This window comes from Mauremys mutica, chromosome 11 (genome assembly GCF_020497125.1).
Source record: "Mauremys mutica isolate MM-2020 ecotype Southern chromosome 11, ASM2049712v1, whole genome shotgun sequence".
Taxonomy (NCBI): domain Eukaryota; kingdom Metazoa; phylum Chordata; order Testudines; family Geoemydidae; genus Mauremys; species Mauremys mutica.
The window spans coordinates 39,120,514-39,136,498 of NC_059082.1; the positions used below are offsets into that span (position 1 = coordinate 39,120,514).

At 51.7% G+C, this 15,985-nt stretch overlaps 2 protein-coding genes across 3 annotated transcripts; one reads left to right on the forward strand and one right to left on the reverse strand.

Moving 5' to 3' along the window:
• Positions 1 to 4,070: 4,070 nt before the first annotated feature.
• On the reverse strand, positions 4,071 to 6,251 carry LOC123344534 (actin, cytoplasmic type 5-like). Its single transcript, XM_044980868.1, has 2 exons — positions 6,093 to 6,251; positions 4,071 to 5,743 (listed from the first exon to the last, which is right to left on the reverse strand). Exon 2 carries the CDS (start codon positions 5,730 to 5,732, stop codon positions 4,602 to 4,604), a length of 1,131 nt encoding a protein of 376 aa, XP_044836803.1. The 5' UTR covers positions 5,733 to 5,743; positions 6,093 to 6,251; the 3' UTR covers positions 4,071 to 4,601.
• A 31-nt stretch (positions 6,252 to 6,282) lies between these two features.
• On the forward strand, positions 6,283 to 15,605 carry UBL7 (ubiquitin like 7). Of its 2 annotated transcripts, none has more exons than XM_044980866.1 (11): positions 6,283 to 6,436; positions 7,002 to 7,246; positions 7,774 to 7,893; positions 8,482 to 8,564; positions 8,725 to 8,809; positions 9,430 to 9,487; positions 11,384 to 11,517; positions 12,414 to 12,463; positions 14,049 to 14,216; positions 14,493 to 14,615; positions 14,981 to 15,605. In XM_044980866.1, the coding sequence occupies exons 2-11, from the start codon at positions 7,063 to 7,065 to the stop codon at positions 15,116 to 15,118; spliced, it is 1,143 nt and encodes a 380-aa protein (XP_044836801.1). In that variant the 5' UTR covers positions 6,283 to 6,436; positions 7,002 to 7,062; the 3' UTR covers positions 15,119 to 15,605. The 2 variants fall into 2 exon arrangements, with proteins under 2 accessions (XP_044836801.1, XP_044836802.1); XM_044980867.1 differs by lacking the exon at positions 6,283 to 6,436 and adding an exon at positions 6,508 to 6,814.
• The last annotated feature ends 380 nt before the right edge of the window (positions 15,606 to 15,985 follow it).

Consider the following 15,985-nt stretch of genomic DNA (forward strand, 5'->3'; position numbering starts at 1 on the left):
GTTTCCCACTAGTGATGGGAGGATAGGGGTAGATTTATGCCTTATGCAGTGTTAATAAGGGCTTATCTATACTATCATTCTCACCCCCTTGGGGGCTCAGTTACCACATGGCCATCAGCCACCAGAGGTAAAATATAGTTCAATCTTACAATGTAGGTGGGATTAACTCACCTTCCCTAGATGGCAACATGATTTGAAAAGATGGTTGAAACACAATGTGGGCCCTTCTATACTTCAAGGCTGATCAAGCTCCCAAAGCGACTGTATGGATGGTTCCTCCAGGTACCCTTCTGGGCTGCAGCACCGCAAGCTCTTGTGTTTGCACAGTCTGACATTTGGATCTGATCCTGCAAGGGATCCCAACACCCCCACAAAGGCCCCTTGACTCTAGTGGACGTAGGGTGCAAGGCTCCAAGCTAGTGGATTCAATTCTGGGTTGGCAGGTAAGCTATGACTTTGTACAGCTTGGCAAGCAAGTTGGACTCATGCTGTCTCCATTTGAACATTTTATTAGCAGAAGAGCAGGAAGATGACTTACCGGCTACCATCTTTTATAAACCTGCAGCAAAGCAAATCTCTGTAATTCCTCAGAAGATGCTGCATTCAGGGCCTGATCCAAAGCCTGCTGTAGTCACTGAAGAAACCCTCATGGACTGCATTAGGCTCAGGTTCCAAGTCCCCACCTCACCACTTGATTTATAGTTTAATGCTCCCAATCATTTTCTTGAAACAATTGTAAGCAGTCTCTTGGTTGCCTGTCAAGTGTATGGCATTTAAGAGTGTTCTCCCCATAGCCAATGCCTAGAAACTATTCCTTTGCTACACTTGGGAGCAGAGTAGGATCCATCAGTAAAAGGAGCAACCCCCTCCTCTCCTCCCCCCACGAAAAAGAGAGCTATTCACCTTGAGAGACTGAGGGTATGGCTACACTTGCGAGTTGCAGCGCTGGTGGAGGCTTTCCAGCGCTGCAATTAGTAAGTGGCCACACCTGCAGGGCACTTCCAGCGCTGCAACTCCCTGGCTGCAGCGCTGGCCGTACAACTCACTCGGCATGGGGAATAAGGATTGCAGCGCTGGTGCTGCAGCGCTGGTCATCAAGTGTGGCCACACACCAGCGCTGTTATTGGCCTCCAGGGTATAAGGGTGTATCCCAGAATGCTTTTAACTAAATTACTCACTTTGTTTTGTTATGCAGCCTCTCTTTGTTTTGTTGTGAACCTCCGGAGCTCCGTTGCTACTGGAGCTGCTCTACCGGAGCTGCTTATCAGCTCCTGTTTGCTGTGATCAATCTGTGAACAATCAAATGAGATCCTCCTCCTTGCGTGATTCACAGGGGTTGAGTGTTTGCATTTTGCTTGACCAGCAGCGAGAAAAGGAGTCATTCACAGGGGTTGAGCGTTTGCTTTGCTTGAGAGAAACAGGGGGAGGGGGCAGAGGGGGGAAAGAGAGTATTGGATGCAGGCTGTTTGCAGTTAACAGTAAGGGGGTGGGAAAATTTTCTGATTTTGCACAGTGTCAGTTCCAAAAATCCACTCTCTCTTCCCCCCCGGTCCCTGTCACACTGCCCCACACCCCCCTCTTTTGAAAAGCACGTTGCTGCCACTTGAATGCTGGGATAGCTGCCCATAATTCATCACTCCCAACAGCGCTGCAAATGCTGCAAATGTGGCCACACTGCAGCGCTGGTAGCTGTGAGTGTGGCCACACACCAGCGCTGGCCCTGCACAGCTGGACGACTAGCGCTGCAACTACCAGCGCTGCAGATTTGTAAGTGTAGCCATACCCTGAAAGAAGTATTTCCTTTTTCTGTTCTCATGAAAGAACCAGACAGGCTGCAATCCTCACACCTGGTAGCAGAATGCAAGGTGTGTTAGTGTGGAGCAGGAGTTTGGCAAGGGGGCAGGACAGGCTAAAGACCAGGTTATGGGGAATCAGGAGGGAGGTATGGGGGTAATCATGTTAGGAGAAGTAACAGGAACACAAGCCACACCATGGCAGTAGCTATGGGATAAGGACAGGTGAGAGAAAGCAGGCACACTGCCAGGTGTCTGAGAATTTGGATAGCATTGTGTTGCTTCTCAAGGCCTCACAGCCCACACCGCCAAATTTTGTGCCTTTATTGCCTGTGTAGCAGCTGGGCACCATTGTCCTGTGCACTCACACTGTCAAAGCCCCACACTTCTCAGTGCATATTATGCCAAAGCTACTTTGTCATAAGCCCTCAGGGTTCCTCATTATACAGGATACCAGCTGTGTGCACAGGGTACATGAGCTGCAACCTGGATTTTGGCGAGATAGAGATCAGCACAATACTCACCCATGTCTTTTATACTGTACACCACAATGGTGGGAATCATAGAATCTCAGGGTTGTAAGGGACCTCAGGAGGTCATCTAGTCCAACCCCCTGCTCAAAGCAGGACCAATCCCCCCCCCCTTTTTTTTGCACCTAAATGGCTCCCTCAGGATTGAACTCACAACTCTGGGTTTAGCAGGCCAATGCTCAAACCCCTGAGCTATCCCATATATAATCTGCCCTAGACCACAGGCAAGTCCATTGTTGCCACAGCAAAGTAACTTTGCCATATCGGTATCTGAAAGTGATAGGGACATAGAAATATTTCTAAGTATTGTACAACTTGAACTTTATACTAAAGTTGGACAAACCAGCAACCACCAGTCCAGCACACTCAGGTGTTCAATACCATGAGAGACTCTTTTCAGGCTACTTGCCTTTGCTTATGCTAGCTGGACATTCCCATCCAGAATGCATGTAGGCAATGAAATATGTGGATGATGTACACAGCTGCTGGCAGCCTCAAGGAATGTGATTCAAACCAGGGAACATACAGAAAAAGCAAAAAAATCAAGGATATACAACAGCATATAAAGTTACTATTTTATGAGAGATCATAATGCATGGTAGTTTTACCCTGTGGAGTGATTTTGTTTGGAAAGGAAGAGAGGTAGGTAAGTTTCACCACCAATCATTAGGACCGGATCAAGAAGGTATCCTATTTAAAGGATACCACCACTTCATCTTGAGTTCATCTTTAGGATGTTTAGCTTCACACTTGTGTTTTCAAAGTGAGGTGAAACAGAAGCCTGCCAAAATCTGAATTAAGGGCCACTTCTGCAAAAAGTCTGTCCAGCTGAATACAAAACTGTCCCTCCTACAAGGCTCTAGGGTGGAGTGTGTTTATTCTTTTGGAGACAGTACTCAAGGCAGGACAGGGCAGTTCTGTTTAAGATAGTTATAGTGTTTGGTTTAGTCTGACTGATCTTAGAAGTGTATGACAGTTTACTAGAGTTGAGCATATGCTTTGAGTTCTCACAGTCCAAAGGCAGCTCAGAAGATACTTTTAACATCAGGAATGATATGTCCTGCCTGGAAGACAGGACATGTTGGATACCTAAGTGGATGTTATTGTGGGTTCTTGTATCTTAGTTGAAGCAGCAGGATGATGGACCTTTAAGCCAAAAAGCAAATTTCCAAAAGGCTTAAATTCTTACAGTATTAAAAAGAGCTGTTTAAGCAGCCTAAAAACCCACCCCAACTTCACTCATTAGGTGAATTTCCACTATTTCTCCAGTCAATTCTCTGGGGCAGAAATTGTCCTCTTCTACAGCAGAAAGTCCACTTAACATTCAGGCCTTCATACATCATATACCTCCCCCCGGTCCATTTCTCTTGCCCATCTTTAACAGATGTTTTACACACCATTTTCCCTCGCTGAACAAAGTTAGTGGTACCCAGCAACAGCTACAGGTAACCATGCTTTTCTAATAGAGGAGAGGGGTCTTCAGGACCTTGCTGTAAATGCAGGTCAAAATTTCTTACCTAGTGAACACCAAGCTAATCTCTGTACCAAAATAGAAGCGAGACATGTTATGCAGGTTTCAGAAGTCCCCATTGCATTTTCTGGGCACAATCACCACACTAGGGCGATGAGATTAATCTGGTAGGCTGCAGTATAGCCTTGCAATTTAATTATGCAAACTACTAAGGAACAGGCATTTCTATTAGTACACTTGATCACCCCAGTTACCCTGAACCAATTGTACAACACATTTTAAATTTTACACCACAGAAGTTTATTAGTTTGCCTTACACAAGGAGCTGTCAGTGAAAATACAATTATCACCTTTAGGGTTAGTTACAAATCTACTTCTGAGATGCCATTACATCAAAGTTACATTGTAAAGTCAACCACCCTTAGTCTAGTCTCCAGCCCCAGGGAATTTATAGGTAAAGGGGGAAAAAAGTAAAGGGTTACTAGTCAGCCACAAGAAAACTAAAGCCTAACAAGTAGCGCTCGCTCACTCTCTCTACTAATACAGTTAATTGTAACCTTGGTCACATGTGCAACCTGTAACAGAGCTTAAGATGCACAGGGTATAGTTACTACATAGTACATCAAAGGAATACTCAAGTTAAACATAAGGGGAGGTGAGTAAATCAAACAATATTGGTCCAACACGAAAGGCTTTTCAAGGGCAAAGTTTACAAGTAACTACTCAATTTGGTAAATACATTGCCCTGACAATTATACTGTGTGTAACCCCAACAGCAGAGGCTGAGCACACCTGCTGGAACCCTCTTTAGAAGCATTTACGATGGACAATGGATGGGCCAGACTCATCATATTCCTGCTTGCTGATCCACATCTGCTGGAAGGTGGAGAGAGAAGCCAGGATGGAGCCACCAATCCAGACAGAATATTTACGCTCCGGTGGGGCAATGATCTTGATTTTCATTGTGCTGGGTGCCAGGGCCGTGATCTCCTTCTGCATTCTGTCAGCAATGCCAGGATACATGGTGCTTCCCCCAGACAGCACCGTGTTAGCATAGAGGTCTTTTCGGATATCTACGTCACACTTCATGATGGAGTTGAAAGTGGTCTCGTGAATGCCACAGGACTCCATCCCCAGGAAGGAGGGCTGCAAAATGGCCTCTGGGCACCGGAACCTTTCATTCCCGATAGTGATCACCTGGCCATCAGGTAGCTCATAGCTCTTCTCCAGGGAGGAAGATGAAGCAGCCGTGGCCATCTCCTGCTCGAAGTCCAGGGCGACGTAGCAGAGCTTCTCCTTGATGTCACGCACAATTTCCCTTTCGGCCGTGGTGGTGAAGCTATAGCCTCTCTCCGTCAGGATCTTCATGAGGTAGTCAGTCAGGTCACGGCCAGCCAAGTCCAGACGCAGGATGGCATGGGGCAGGGCGTAGCCCTCGTAGATTGGCACTGTGTGGGTGACCCCATCCCCACTGTCCATGACGATACCGGTGGTACGCCCAGAGGCATACAGAGACAGCACAGCCTGGATAGCCACATACATAGCTGGGGTGTTGAAGGTCTCAAACATGATCTGTGTCATCTTCTCTCGGTTGGCCTTGGGATTCAGGGGGGCTTCAGTGAGCAGGACTGGGTGCTCCTCAGGGGCAACCCGCAGCTCATTGTAGAAGGTATGGTGCCAGATCTTCTCCATATCATCCCAGTTGGTGACGATGCCATGCTCAATGGGATACTTCAGAGTGAGGATACCTCTCTTGCTCTGGGCCTCATCACCTACATAGCTGTCTTTCTGCCCCATGCCCACCATGACACCCTGGTGCCTGGGGCGTCCCACGATGGAAGGGAACACAGCTCGAGGAGCATCATCCCCAGCAAAGCCAGCTTTGCACATCCCAGAGCCATTATCAACAACGAGAGCGGCAATTTCTTCATCAGCCATTTTGAGTTAATCTGAGATAGAGCGAGAGAGAGAGAGAGAGGGGAGCACAGATCCTGTTAGGTGCATGGAAGTTTTCAAGGAAATGTTATTGGCTACCTCCCCCATTCGCCCTACGGCAGGGGGACACTGCTGTTGTCTGGACCGGGATGTGGGTGCAGCAGGGCTCAGTCTAGGAAGCGCCCAGCCCCCACAGAGGCCATGCCAGGCCCAGCCCGCCCCCTCGCCAGGCCCGCGGACTCAGCGGCTCCGACTGGAGACCAGGGCGAGCGAGACCCAGCCCAGAGCGGCCAGCACAGCACACCTCGCCCCGCCAGCCCCGCCCTGTCCGCAGGGCACATACCCTCCCCCACCATCCGGTACCTAAAGCAGCGCAGTCACGTCCGGAAACTGCTGCAGCCTCTGTCTCCTTCCGCAGGCACCACGCGCGCCGCTTTATCCCCACCGGAAATGGAAACCCGCCTCCGGCCCCGCACGCCCATTGGTTGTCGCGATGATAATCCGCCTTCCCATCCACCTATCAGAACGTCGCTGGCCGAACCAGTCTTGTTCCCAGCAGGCCTTGCGGCAGGGAGGCCGAACAGCACGCTGGGAGCTGGAGGCGCTCGGGGAGTTAAGCCAGGTCTGGTCTCGGCTCATGAACTACAATTCCCAGCATGCGGCACGTGAAACCGCCGGCACTTCCTGTTTCCGGTGATGGTGCTCAGGTGAGTGTAAACAACATCAGGTGGGGGTTGTGGAGCTGTTCGCCGCGGCCCCCGAGGGGGCGGCCTGGCCTCGACTCCCGCCTCGGGCAGGGTTGGATCAGTATCGATCCATCCCCACAGGGGCTGTGGCCTATCCTAGGTCACTGGGATATCCTAGGCCTATCCTCTCCCCTGGGCTGGGCACTAGAGCTCGGCCTGGTGTGGCTCCGTCTCCCGCCACTGCTAGGGCTGTGGGCTGCGTTTGGGGTCCAATAGCGACCCCGGCACTCGGATCTGGACACCGAGGCAAAGCTTAACATAGACCCCACCCCTAACCCGGGCGGGGGGGCGGGAAAGGCCTCGGCTAGAACCTGCCCACTCGCCGAGCTGGGCTCCGTGGTAAGGCCTGGTAGGGGAGCCCCTCCCCGCTCTATCAGGGTTTGGGACCAAGACATAGCCCCACCCCCCAGTGTTGGGGACTAGGGCAGGGACTTAATGTAGATATCCCCACCCAGAGCTGGGGACAGGGTATAGCCTAGTCTAGATCCATTCCGTCTCATGTTGGTTTGTTTCGTTCTGTTCACAGCCTCTCCTGGAGTTCGGAACTGGGTTTCTGAGGCTCAGTTCCTCTCGGTGACACAGTTACAATGTCTTTGTCAGAGTGGCATATTGCGGTGAAGCTGGCAGATCAGCCATTGGCCCCCAAATCCATCCTGCGGCTACCAGAGACCGAACTGGGAGAGTGTCCTTTGGGTGGGTGCAGCATCTCCTACCTGAAGCAGCTTATCACTGGAAAGCTGCAGGAGTCAGTCCCAGACCCAGAACTCATTGGTGAGTTGCTGCTTTTACTGCAGGGTTGGGCCTAGTCAGGCCTGGGATCATGGCCAAATTTCAACGGGGTAATTACATACAGCAGTTTCAGCTGGATATAGCTTCTTTGTTTCCAGCGCTGCTGTGTATAATGTTAGTTATTATGGAGACCTTAGCCATCCCTATTTTCCAGGTTTGCTTTTAACAAATCCGTCTAACAAGGCAGGCTAGTAGACACCTATCTCTGCTATGAGATATACGTTGTGTCTCACACCAGTAGAACTCTGTGGGGTTGGGGCAATTCTTTTAAACCGTGTAGTTCTGTGAGAGGATGCACAGCCAGGCTTGTGTCCTAAGCTTCAAGGTTCCCTTGAATTTAAATGTGCAAGTGTTTATACGGCTGAATATTTAGGAGTTGCCACTTCAATAGGTACATCATGTGGCAGGCTGATAGCACGCCTGGAAATGTACTTATCCCATAAAGGTCAAGCAGTAGGGCTTTCCACAGAAACACACTGTGTTATAGAGCTGTGCTTTTTCTCTCTCAGATCTGATCTACTGTGGCCGCAAGCTGAAGGATGACCAAACACTTGACTTTTATGGCATCCAGTCAGGCTCAACTGTTCATGTCCTACGGAAGTCATGGCCCGAGCCGGATCAGAAACCAGGTAAGAGAGAGGATGCCTGGGATGACCCTCTGGAACTCTTAAACGTGTGTATATGTGGTGCTTATCTCTTGTGGTTGAGATGGGGACACATATGCCTGCTTGCCTGTCATTTTCAGGGACAGAGGTATAGTGGAAGGAGGTGAATTCCTTGGGATTGATCTGGTGTCTTCTCTGAAACCTCCAGTCTCAAAGGAAGGGGAGCTCTCTGTGTCTGTTTCACGCTGACATGGGAACTGTGGAAAGAGCCCCATGATACATGGAGAAAGAACCCCCTAGCTGAGTTCCAGTCAATTACACTGGTTCTGTTGAGGACCAAAATCAGATCCCCACTCATTTTGATCCATCTTTGAAGTGTTCTGTGGTCAGCATCAGACCAGGTAAATTAAAGCAGTGGCACTGGGATTGCAGAGTTGGGAGTGCTAGAGCAAAGGTCTTAAGATTCTTCCCCTGCACATACACTGCTCTGTCAGACTGGGTTTGGCTTTCTTGGCTACGAGGAAACGGATGACATAAAGGGCAGGCAGAATGAAACTGACCAATAAAAGCTCTTGATTCTTCTTCCCATGTCTTTCTGCATGTCTCCCCCAGAGCCTGTGGATAAAGTAGCTGCACTGCGAGAGTTCCGGGTCCTGCATACTGCCCTGCATAGCAGTCCTGCATACAGAGATGCAGTGAGTGTGGCTTATTCTTCGCCCCTAAGTGTTGTCATCCACCATTTGTGACTGAACAATGGAGAGGGATGGAGAGCCCAACAGCAGTTGAATTGGCCTACTGCAGTTTTAGACTGGCCTCATTATGTGGCATTGCTGATCTGTTTGATTTCTTTGGTAGGTCTTCAAGATGCTGGGGAACAAGGAATCACTGGATCAGATCATTGTAGCTACCCCTGGTCTCAGCAGCGACCCTGTTGCTCTGGGTGAGTTCAGATGTGGCCAGACAGTGTAAAGGACATAGTAAATAGGCATGGTCCATGGTACCTATTAATTCCTCACGTGGGGGAGGGAGCGCCAGGCTTCAGGAAGAACAGGAAAAGGCAGTTTCTGCAGAGACTCTCCACCTTTGAGACAGAGGGAGGTGTATAATGAATGCATCTACTTTGCACCTGCCCCTTCCAAGTGCCACAAAGGATTGATTAACTCTAATCCAGGCCTGCCTGGCCTAGTGAGCTAGCAGCATCTCTGTGCGGATTCCAATAGGACTTTGGGTTATTGCCTTTTACGGCCCTGAGCCAAGAGCAGATAGCTCTGAAGAGCGGAAGTATTGCATGATGCTCAGCAGCAACCATTGTTGACTGAAAACATGGTCCTTGTGCTTGGGAGCTGATGGTCATGATGCAGAGTCTTGTAGGGAAGAGGTGGAAGCCTTACAAGAGAATAATAGCGGAGAGATACCATCTGGGGTACACATTGCTCCACTGCCCCAGGGGTAAAGCTGTTCCAGGATCTGAGTGACTTTTGCTTGTGTTTTGGGTCACATTTGACAGATGCCCCTTTTGTTTCCTGTCCCTGATTCAATACATGTCCTGGTCTCTTACAGGTGTCTTGCAGGACAAAGATCTTTTCTCTGTCTTCGCTGACCCAAACATGCTGGACACGTAAGTTTTGAATGGCCGTCCTGGGTCCAAGCCATCACATAGCTACGCAATTAGGGTGACCAGACAGCAAGTGTGAAAAATCAGGACAAGGGGTGGAGGGTAATAGGAGCCTATATAAGAAAAAGACCCCAAAATCGGGACTGTCCCTATAAAATCGGGACATCTGGTCACTCTATACTCAATGCCTGTTTGTACAATTGCACAGTCTATTTTTCTTTAGGTGGGAGGAGAATGTTACTCCAGTTCTCAACTACCGGTGTGGACAAGCCATTCCATTGGCATAGGCTGGGTCGAAGGCTTTCCCTTCCCTTCTTCCAACCCCTCTCTCTTAGTAATAGTAGTCTGAGAAAAGACTGAGCTGGGGTGTCTGTCACTGAGCTGCCCAGGCTGCACCCTAGGGGGTGCAATGGCTCAAGAGATTTGTACTTCATGCAGGATCTTTCACCTCTGCTTCCTTAGTTCAAATCCAGTCTTGGTTGGTTGTGGCTGAAAATTGCTACCACCTGATTGTTGCTCAGAGCCCTGTGCGAGCTGAGGTGGGGAATCTCATTTTTGGTCCCAGTGGGCAGCCTGCATCAGAAATAGGGTTGCCAACTTTCTAATCGCACAAAACTGAACACCCTTCCCCTGCCCCTTCCTTGAGACCATGCCCCTTCCTCGCCCTTTCTCCAAGGCCCTGCCCCTGCTCACTCCATCCCCCCACCCTCCGTCACTCGCTTTCCCCCACCCTTACTCACTTTCTCTGGGCTGGGGCAGGGGGTTGAGGTGCAGGAGTGATAGAGGCTATGAGGGCTCCAGCTGGGGGGTACAGGCTCTGAGGTGTGGGGCTGGGGATGAGGGGTTTGGGGTACAGGATGGGGCTCTGGACTGGGGCCGAGGGGTTTGGAGTGCAGGAGGGGGCTATGGGCTTGAGCAGGGGGTTGGGATGTGGGCTCTGGAAGGGAATTTGGGTGCGGGAGAGGGCTGGGGTAGGTGAGGGGTGCTTGGCTCTGGCTGGATGGCGCTTACCTCGAGTGCCTCCCGGAAAAACTGGCATGTTCCTTCTGCTCCTAGGCTCGGGCAGCCAGGTGGCTCCCTGTGCTGCCCCTGCCTGCATGCACTACTCCCGCAGCTCCCATTGGCTGTGGTTCCCAGCCAGGGGGAGCTGCAGAGTTGGAGATGGGGGGTGGGGGCAGCACGCAGAGACCCCCTGGCTGCCGCTGCGCCTAGGACCCAGACATGCCACCCACTTCCGGGAGCCACACAAAGCCAGGGCAAGTAGGAAGCCTGCCTTAGCCCTGCTGCACTGCCAATTGGACTTTTAGCAGCCTATTAAAATCTCCCAGGTTGCTTTCAGTAGTCACTAGGATATTGATGCTGATTCCAGTAGACTCCTGCCCAGTCTGGGAGGGTTGGCAATCCTAAGCAGAGACTCATTGCCAAAATGGGATCTAACTGGCTCCTCTTGTTGGCCAACTCAGCAGAGTGCGTAGGATTGAGTGGGTCAAGGGGAGGGAGCTTCCTTCACCTACAGAAGGATGATCTCTATCATGAGATACATCAGCCAGAGGAGCTGGCACTACTGTGGCCCATGCAGTACGTGTTCAGTGGATAAAGAGAAGACTCCAGCCTTTGGGGATGTCAAACCTGCCATCTTTCACTAGCACCAAATCCACTTAAACAAAAACATAAAATAAAATAAAAAATGTGGAGCATGACGCCTGGGCTGGTGGCAGGATTGTTACTAGACCAGGTAGGCTGGAGGGGTTACATCACCCGGCTGCCAGAGCCGGGATTGGAGATGGTGGTGAAGCATAGCCCACTGGGAAGCCTGAAATTGCTGCTCTGGGCGCTGTAGCAGCCTCCCTTCCCTTCCTCTGGTGCAACCTCCAGGTTTCTTGTTTTGTCTCTGTCCAGGCTAATCCCAGCTCACCCTGCTCTGGTGAACGCCATCATCCTGGTTCTGCACTCAGTGGCGGGCAGCACGCCCCTCCCAACTCCGGAGACCTCCTCACGCAGCATGCCCTCCAGCTCCTACAGGGACATGCCTGGTCAGTTTGCCCGTGCGAAGCATCCAGCTGTGTGTGCACGTGGGGCAGATGAACTGCATGATCTACAGACTAATCCAGGCAGTAACTGACCCTGAGCCTTCCAGGGGCAGGTAGAGCAGGAGGCCTGGTTTATTGAGTTGGTAACGTGCATCTGTTCTGGGGCATAATCTTTAGGGCAGAAAGAGAGGGATTTTCCTTCTCTGACATATGCAGCGTTAAGTAGAACTCACTGAATCCTCCAATTAGAGTGCAATAAAGAAGTTACTGGGTGTGTTGGGCCTGCAACCATGGACCCTTTAGCTGCCGTAGGTCTTCTCCATCCCACTTAGTATCTGACCCTCGTCACCACTTGGGTGGGAATCCTCCAAGGAAAAGCTAGGATGCTGGTGATTCATAGGTGGCACTCTTTCCTCTGAGCAGAACTAAACCAGTGTCCCACATAGCGGTCCTGGCCCTGTGCTGCTGAAGGCTGGGCCTTTTCCAATGAGACATAAAACAGTTGTGAATATTAAAGATCCCAGAGTTGGTTTGCGTGAGAAGAGGTGTTAGCTCCATTGTCCTGGCTGTATTCTAATTTGGGTAACTGTGCTGCCTCCCTAAATTCCTTCTGTACGTTCACTAGGAGAAGTTATTTTTCATTTCCCCATCTAGTGCTGTAGGCACATTAATGTCGCTGCATTCCACCCCAGAGGTGACTGCATTTTAATGGTGAGTGGGCAACGCTTATAAAATGTAGTCCATGAAGTGTCTTTCCCTGGGAGGCTGAGTGGTTTGACCTCTCTGAAGGCATGGGAGATCTAACAGTCTCTGCTGGGAGGGTAAGTGGGAGCTGAGACTTTGTTGTCTGTGGTTTGAGAGCTTTTCTCCACTTGAATGTGTTCTCTTCTCTGGGGCAGGTGGCTTTTTGTTTGAAGGTCTCTCTGACGACGAAGATGATTTTCATCAGGTAATGTTAGTAGGGCAGGTGAGGGGTCTGGGTTTGGGGGATGGTTGCATTTAGAGGCACAGTAAAATCAGAGATTCTGGAGCTGCTCCCTGGGCAGGGTGGTCTTGCAGTCCAAGCACTGGATTAGGGTTTGAGAGACCCAGGTTCAGCCCTTGGCTCTGCCACAGCCTTCTGTGGGACCTTGCCCCCTGCTCGCCCTCAACCCCAGCCCCTCCCCTGCTGTCCCGCCTCCCCCGCAGCCACACCGCCGTGCAGGCAGTGCTCTGGGCGGCAGGGCTGCGCGCTCCTGCAGGGCAGCGCGGCAGCATGTCTGGCTCCGGCCGGGTGGCACAGCTGCCAGACATGCTGCTCCGAGCGGCATGGTAAGGGGGCGGGGAGTGGGGGGTTGGATAAAGGGGCAGAGGGCCCCGGGGGACAGGGAGCAGGGGGCGGTTGGATGGGGCGGAGGTTCTGGGGGTGGGGGCGGTCAGGGGACGAGGGTGCGGTTGGATAAGCGTGGGAGTCCCGGGGGGCCTGTCAGGGTGGGGGTGTGGATAGGAGGCGGGTCAGTCAGGGGACAAGGAGCAGGGGGGTTGGATGGGTCGGAGGTTCTGAGGGGGGCAGTCAGGGTCGGAAGTGGGAGGGGTTGGATAGGGGGTGGGGGCCGGGCTTTCTGGGGAGGCACAGCCTTCCCTACCTGGCCATCCATATAGTTTTGCAACCCCAATGTGGCCCTCGGGCCAAAAAGTTTGCCCACCCCGATCTAGGGATTAAAATTGTGTCTAACTCCGCAGACTCTTGTGACACTCAAGGTATTAATGATTGTGAGATGCTCAGATACTACAGTGAGAGGAGCCACAACAGTACTTAGTTAGGCTCACGTAGTAAGAAATAAGTAGGTCCAGCACCAAATACCACAGGAGCTGTGCAGCACCTTGCCTGGATGTGAAGAGTGGGTGATGCAACTACTTCTGCTTCAGGGCAGCACTGCAGGTTTCTTTGCAGAGGAACAAGGTCTTGGTGGGGATGATTGTTTGATTATTCAGCAATGGGTGGGGAGGGACACCCTGCCTGACAGGGATCATTAAGCTGAGGTGACATCCCAACCCATGATCCTTTTACAGAACCACTGATTAATGGCTAGTCAGTCATTCCCTCCATATAATACATCCAGTAACTGCAAGTGTTGGATCAAAGCCAACTCCCCTGACCCCCAACCCTGTGTTTTCTCTTTGTTTCCCTTCAATTTGCCAGCACTGAGCCATGATCACTAGATGGCCTAGACTGCCGGTGGCCCCAGCCACCTCTGAACTCTGGGTCTCTGTCAATTGTTTGTTTGAAGTTACTGACACAGCTGCAGTATGATCATCCATTGCTGCATTTTTTTCAGGGTTTCCAGTGTCTCTATAACAGCCGTGGTTGATACTGGGGGTTCTTAGCTGGTGACTCTGAAGGTTAACGTTGAAAGGCAGGGGAGATGGCAGGCCGAGCTGTGCAATGTTAGTTCTGAAGGTGGCTCTGATGGTGACTTCCTTGGAATCCTGAGCACACTTGAGTATCTTTGTGACATAGACGTTAACTCCTGGGTTTTCTCCCGTCCCGGCAGAGCACAAGGTCCACGCCTTCCAGCAGCACTTCTGGGTCCCGCCCAGCATCGCTCGGCTACACTGGGGCTGCCGGACCCCGGCCAATCACACAGAGTGAACTGGCAACTGCGCTGGCCCTGGCCAGCACGCCTGAGAGCAGCTCACACACTCCTACCCCTGGCACCCAGGTAGGGTAACAGCACAGCATCAGGGAACCCCTCTCTCAGGCCACAAACTGCAGCAAGATACTGACTGCTGAGAGCCAGTCCCAGCTAACGACCCTGGGACCTGACATTGGGCTAGCCCATTATGGCAGGAGTCTCCTCTGTACAGACTCCAGGAGGGAGAATGTTTGGGGTTGGGGAGACCCTTGTGGAGGAGGCATTGCTCTGAAGATTGCTGTGTTGGCCAGTTAACATTACAGCTGTGTGTGGATCCCACTAGCACGGTCTCCTGTCTTCCAGGGTCACTCATCGGGCACCTCTCCGATGTCCTCTAGTGTCCAATCAGGAACTCCCATCACCAACGACCTCTTCAGCCAGGCCCTGCAGCATGCTCTGCAGGCATCTGGGCAGCCCGCCATGCAGGTCAGTAACTCAGTCTTGTCATTTCAGGGTTCTGTGACCCACCTCTCTCCACCCTGATTCCAGCAGCTATTGCAAGACAGGAAAGTCTTTCACTTGAAGCCCTGCGTTGCAGGTGGCTCAGTGGCTGGCCGGAGCTCCCAGCAGGAGGTGCTGTAGGGAATGATGCAGAAGCACTGGAGGTGGAGGGTATGGGACAGGACTGTGGGTTTGCTCCCAGCAGGAGGTGCTTAGATCCCAAGATGACAGAGGTGTAGAGATGCAGTAGGGAAAAGCTGTGGCATTGGAGGCTGTGGAGGAGGCTGGGGAATAACTCTTGTTTCTCGGGTACTGAGAGATCCCCTTAGCTATCTCTCCTCTCTCTACAGAGCCAGTGGCAGCCGCAGCTGCAGCAGCTGCGGGACATGGGCATACATGACGACGACCTGAGCCTCCGAGCCCTCCAGGCCACCGGAGGGGACATTCAGGCTGCCCTGGAGCTGATATTTGCAGGCGGGGCGCCCTAACCCCCTGTGAGCAAGGGCGGAGTGGCATGTTTCAGAGATGCTGCTAGGTTAGGACGATTGTGAAGTTCCTGTCTCTGATCCCCACCTCAGCCCTGAAACACTTCGACAGAACTGAGCCCTGGGCAGCGTAGGGGACTCTCCCCTGCCTTGTCAGGATGCAGTTGATGGCAGAGGAGATGATGCACTACGCTGGGATGGGGACTCTGACTCAGATTCAGAGAGGTTCTTCCTCCTGCACTCCCCTGGGCTATAGCCACCACAGGCAAGACCACTGGATTTCTGTACAGCCCCAGGAACAGAGCAACAGCCCCCTGAACCAGGAGATGCTGCAAAGCCACAGCTGCTCCCACGAGGCATCTGCCAGTGCCCTCTCCTGCTTGCACTTCCATTCCTGCCACCCTAGAAAGCCTCGGTCTGTTTTAGTTCATCAGTGTTTGAGTCTAATAAAGCTGAACCTCTCCACTTGTCTGTCATTGGAATTGTGAGCCGGTAGATTTCAGAGCTAGCCTGAGTGGTTGTTGGGTGGGAGGCCTCCAAGAATAAGCTAGGCTGCTGGAGGAAGTACTGCCGATAATTCAGCTGGGGGTGCTCTTCCCCGGGAGTCCATGCTGAGCCAATGTTCCTGGGCGATGTCAGAGGTGCTGTCTCTTGACGGATATGTTCCAAGATGATCATTTGTGTGCATTAAAACGGGGGTGGGGTGTCCTCATAACAACATGTAGCATTTACATCCCACTTCTCATCTGCAAAGCCCTTTGCAACCACTGATTGATCCTCACATGATCCCTGGGAAGTAGGCGAAAGCAGGGAAGGACAGGAACTGGCTAAAATCCAGGAGGAATAATTCCATTCTGCCCACTGAAAGTT

Coding starts and splice junctions, on each gene's coding strand:
- LOC123344534 (XM_044980868.1), bottom strand. CDS start 5,732: ATGGCTGATGAAGAAATTGCCGCTCTCGTTGTTGATAATGGCTCTGGG.
- UBL7 (XM_044980866.1), top strand. CDS start 7,063: ATGTCTTTGTCAGAGTGGCATATTGCGGTGAAGCTGGCAGATCAGCCA. Junction 12,464..14,048: donor ACGAAGATGATTTTCATCAG/GTAATGTTAGTA, acceptor CCGTCCCGGCAG/AGCACAAGGTCCACGCCTTC. Junction 14,217..14,492: donor CTCCTACCCCTGGCACCCAG/GTAGGGTAACAG, acceptor CCTGTCTTCCAG/GGTCACTCATCGGGCACCTC.